The following is a 4,664-nucleotide window of genomic DNA, read 5'->3' as shown; positions in this document are numbered from 1 at the left end:
GAGAGAAGAGAGAGGAGAGAGGAGAGAGGAGAGAGGAGAGAGGAGAGAGGAGAGAGGAGAGAGGAGAGAGGAGAGAGGAGGAGAGGAGAGAGGAGGAGAGGAGAGAGGAGAGAGTAAAGGAGAGATGAGAGAGATGAGATGAGATATCGAGAGCACATGATGTTGTTCAATGTCAGGGGCTCATGATTCTTCGATGTTTTCTTGACGTTTGTTCAATGGAGTGATGGAATGAGATATCTCGGTGCAATGATCGTGTGGATGAACGAAAAGTGGAGGACAATGAGGGATGGAGTGAGCAGCGAGCAAGCGAGCGAGAGATCACGACCATCATAGCCGAAAGGGATCAGTTGAGAGTTGTAGGTGGAGGGCTGAGTGAGAGGAAGGAGCAAACACCCTTGAGAGTTCGCGAGTTATTTCATGATGTGAGAAGTCCGCAGATCTTTCAAGTCCTGTCGTCTCGTCTCAATCCTTGTATTGGTCAGCTCAAGTGAGGATGAGTGCCCGCGAGCTCCGAGCTCTTCCTGACCCTCTCCCAGCAGCCCTTGTTGGAGCATCGTCGGTCCTCTTGACCCAAGTCCCGGACATCATGAGGTCCGGCTGACGGAGGCTGACGGCGCTGCTCTGACTCTCCTGCCTGCTATAGTGAGAAGACTGTGACTACCCCAGGAGGCATCCCAGCTGCTGATTTCATCGTGAGTGACCCCCTAGCGTTGTTGACTTGTCTGTTCAGCCCATGGCGACCGACTGAGAACTTCATGGGATAGGAAAATGTTGACAACCATCTCGAGAGCACCAAGTCCAACCACGAGCAAGCGCTGGCCAAACTGCAGGACCTGTACAGCAAGTGAGAGAGAACGAAGTCTGAGTTCTGTCCTGCTTTGCTGAACTTGCTCCTTCAGGTACAAGTTCATTGAATCTCGACTTTCACAGAGCAAAGCAAATTTGAAAGGTTTTCCTCTTGCTCCCCCTTGACCTTGACCTTGTCCTGCTCCTGCTCCTGCTCCTGCTCCTGCTCCTGCTCCTGCTCCTGCTCCTGCTCCTGCTCCTGCTCCTGCTCCTGCTCCTGCTCCTGCTCCTGCTCCTGCTCCTTTCCTTCTGCTCTTCCCATTATCCACTTCCAACTAGCGGCTTGCTTGTTCTCCTCTCTCTTCTCCTTGCTGCTTGTGCTTTCTTCTGAAGCTTCTTCAGGAAAGATCCCCGAGATCAAGAAGACGCTCGAAGCTCTCAAGTGAGATGGCGAGAGAGGGCAAGAGGGAGTCGACTCTGACGACCCTCAGGTTCCTTAAGACCAAGTCGACTGGCGATGAAGAATGCCTCACCGACTTCGAACTCTCTCCCACCATTCTGGTTCTCCTACTCCCTCCCTTGCTCCTCTCCTCACTCCCTGCTCTCAATCCTCCTGACTCTCCCCCCCCTTCCCCGCAGGCAAAAGCCAAGCTGAAGAAGACAGACACTGTCTGTCTCTGGCTCGGAGCCAACGTGATGATGGAGTTTAGGTTGCCCTTCCTCCTCCTCCTCTTCCTCCTCCTCTCTTTGTCTTCCTCCTCCTCCTCTTCGTCCTCCTCTCTTTGTCTTCCTCCTCCTCCTCTTCCTCCTCCTCTCTTTGTCTTCCTCCTCTTCCTCTTCCTCCTCCTCTCTTTGTCTTCCTCCTCCTCCTCTTCGTCCTCCTCTCTTTGTCTTCCTCCTCCTCCTCTTCGTCCTCCTCTCTTTGTCTTCCTCCTCTTCCTCCCGGTCTCCCTTCTCCTCACGTTGCCATCCAGCTTTGATGAAGCTGAGAATCTGCTGAGCGGCAACCTCGGGACAGGTAGCTGCTGTCAGTCTCCCCCCTCCTCTCCCTGACGGGGCTCGCGCAGCCTCCACCAACCTCGAGCGGATCCAAGAGCAGCTGCTGTTTCTGCGCGATCAGGTGAGACATCTAGTGGAGCAAGCGAGGGGCTGAGGGGATTCAGATCACGACGACCGAGGTGAACATGGCGCGGGTGTACAACCACGAGGTAGGAGGGAATGGGTGATAAGGGTGTTGGAGGATGAGGAAACTCTTGCAGGTGAGGCTGAGAAAGAGCGGAAAGTTGCCGGCCAAGGCAGAATAGAGGGACAACGATGGAGGAGGAGGAGGAGGAGGAGGAGGATGCACCACTATCTCACTTGCTCGCTGCTCTGGTATGCTCTGAAACATTAAACTCCTCATCCACGCTCAAGACAAGCGACGAAGAAGCGAAGAAGATGTTCGAGACTCCTGTCGAACTCCCTCTGAATCGTCCCTCCTCTTCTCCCTTCTCCACATTCCACAAGACAACCTCTCCGTCCCACCCTCCGCTCGCTACGACGTCCTTTCTCATCGGATCGAACTTGACGCAGCTCACAGACGTCTCGTGCTCTCCTAGCAAGCGCTGGCCGCTCATTCTCTCCCCGTCGAAGTTCCACAGGAAGAGTGAGCCTGTAAAGGAGGAGGCGACGAGCAGCTTGCCGTCCGGCGACCAGGCAACGTCCAGGAGCAGCGAGCCAAGAGGGTCTGAGGAGCAGAGAAGATCCTCCCTCCTGCTCCTCCACACCTTGACTCGTCCCTCGTCCCCGACGCTGCAGCAACTCTCATCAGACTCGCCCAACACCAACAACTCCTTCTCCTCCACCACCTACACCACCTACACCTCTTCCTCCTCTGCCTCTTCCTCCTGGTCCTCCTCCTCCTGAACCAGCTCCCTGCTCCCTGCTGTCTGTCCCCCTCCCTCTCCATCTCTTCCCGTACCTCGCTATGAAGTCTCCGCCCGGAGAGAAGCTGACGCGGCGGACAGCTGAGACGTCTGCCTTGTACTCGCGCTCGAGCGGGAGGAGGAGGCGGTTGGAGGTGGAAGAGGCAAGAGAAGTATCGAAGTTCCACAGTCTAATCATCGAGTCCTCGCTGTCGACTTGTCACAAGGCAGTCAAGAGAAGGAAGAGGAGGAGGAGGAGAATGATGATGATGATGATGATGATGATGATGATGATGATGATGAGGAGGAGGAGGAGGAGGAGGAGGAGGAGAATGAGAAGGATGATAATGATATGAGGAGGAGGGTCCAACCTGCCACTGACGAGCATTCTTCTCTCACGCGAGAAGTCGAGCGTCAGCACAGCTGCATCATGTGCCCTCCACCTCCTCACGACCCTCCCGCTCGCCAAGCTCCACACGAGGATGGTGGAGTCCCAGGTGCCGGCAGCAGCAAAGGTAGAGTCGTGCGGAAAGATCATGGAGGAGAGGAGAAGAGAGTTGTCACTCTCTTGCAGGACAACCACAGGAGCTTTCTTGCTGTAGCTCCAGACCTCCACGTCTCCCTCCAGCCTCCTCCTCCCCACCAACACTACCTGGCGCTCTTCCTCCTTTCGCTCCGGCATGCACGTCAACAATGTGCTGAAGGGGAAAGAGGAGACGGAGGAAGGAGATAGGGACGGAAAGAGTGGAAAGATGAACAAGATGAGAGAAGGAGAGAGGTAGGGGAGGGCAAGAGGAGCGATGGAGCACAGGAAGAAGAGGAGAGGAAGAAGGAAGGAAGCTCCGAGGGGGCAGGAGGAGCGAGCAGGAGCAGGGGAGGCAGGGGAGACACACAGGGAGACACAGGTTAAGGGTGGGAAAGGACGGGGAGGTGGGGGACCAACAAATGAAAAGAAACACAACGGTAGGAACTAGAAATGACAAGGAGAGAGGGAGGGAGGGAGGGAGGAAGGGAGGGAGGGAGGGAGGGAGGGAAGAAAGGGAGGGAGGGAAGGGAGGGAGGGAGGATGAGGCTGGAAGAATGAAAGAAGGAAATAGATTTATGTTTCAAGGTTTCGTAATTACGATGAGTCGCAGAGAGATGCTTGGACGCGCGACTTTAGCATAGAAGAATCAGCAGAAGCAGAAAGAACATGAGGAGGAGGACAAGCACCACCACCAGCAACAAGACATCAGGACAGGAATCAAGAGATCAGATATGTCGAAAGCGTTTCTCTCACCTCGTCCGCCTTGTCGTACAAAGTGGTTCTTTGCCAAACCTGAATCAATACGTCATCAACCTCCTCCTCCTCCTTCCCCTCCCCCCACCCTAAACCCTAAGCCTCTTTTGCTCCTTCCCATCATCATCATCATCATCATCATCATCATCATCATCATCATCATCATCATCATCATCATCATCATCATCATCATCATCATCTTTCGACTTTCCTCTCTGGGGTCTTCGTTGCTTGACACGCTCTGAACCATCACACGCATGGCCTGAGGGCTGCGAGCTGATGAGTTGAGAAGAAGAGAAAGAAGAGGGCGAGAAAGATGAAGAGAACCGAGACAAGCAAGAAAAAGGAGGAGGAGGAGGAGGAGGAGGAGGAGGAGGAAGCAGGAAACATTTACGTCATCTCCTGCCCTGTTGTTGCTCCTGCAGCCCTCGATATGCTCTACAGGAAAAGTCACGTTCAGAAACACAATCCCCCTTTCATTTGACATAGCACGACGATGGTGTGTTCCAATCTATATTGAGGGAGGGGGGGGAATTGGCTCTTGGAGGGGAGGGGGGAACCTTGCGACCTATGTCATGGAGAAACATTCTCAGGAGGCTGATGTATTCTCTTATCACCTTGGCTAGTTGGATGATGTGAGAATTGATTCTTGATTTCTTGCTCTCCATGACGTGTATCAACTCTGCGAAAGCGCA

The 4,664-nt window shown here is 54.1% G+C and overlaps 2 protein-coding genes across 2 annotated transcripts; one reads left to right on the top strand and one right to left on the bottom strand.

Moving 5' to 3' along the window:
- Positions 1 to 493: 493 nt before the first annotated feature.
- On the top strand, positions 494 to 2,090 carry GUITHDRAFT_122783 (Prefoldin protein, subunit 3; the record flags this gene model as incomplete). The annotated part of the gene is made up of 11 exons (XM_005817933.1): positions 494 to 591; positions 644 to 692; positions 765 to 844; positions 900 to 949; positions 1,189 to 1,228; positions 1,278 to 1,347; positions 1,426 to 1,496; positions 1,761 to 1,804; positions 1,854 to 1,906; positions 1,950 to 1,994; positions 2,046 to 2,090. The coding sequence occupies 11 exons, from the start codon at positions 494 to 496 to the stop codon at positions 2,088 to 2,090; spliced, it is 645 nt and encodes a 214-aa protein (XP_005817990.1).
- Positions 2,091 to 2,141: 51 nt separating this feature from the next.
- GUITHDRAFT_83503 (hypothetical protein) lies at positions 2,142 to 3,228 on the bottom strand (the record flags this gene model as incomplete). The annotated part of the gene is made up of 2 exons (XM_005817932.1): positions 2,142 to 2,577; positions 3,062 to 3,228. The coding sequence occupies 2 exons, from the start codon at positions 3,226 to 3,228 to the stop codon at positions 2,142 to 2,144; spliced, it is 603 nt and encodes a 200-aa protein (XP_005817989.1).
- Between the last annotated feature and the right edge of the window lie 1,436 nt (positions 3,229 to 4,664).

This window comes from Guillardia theta (assembly GCF_000315625.1).
Source record: "Guillardia theta CCMP2712 unplaced genomic scaffold GUITHscaffold_446, whole genome shotgun sequence".
Classification (NCBI taxonomy): Eukaryota; class Cryptophyceae; order Pyrenomonadales; family Geminigeraceae; genus Guillardia; species Guillardia theta.
The sequence above is the reverse complement of the archived record's forward strand: the minus strand, read 5'-3'. Positions and strand labels throughout refer to the sequence as shown.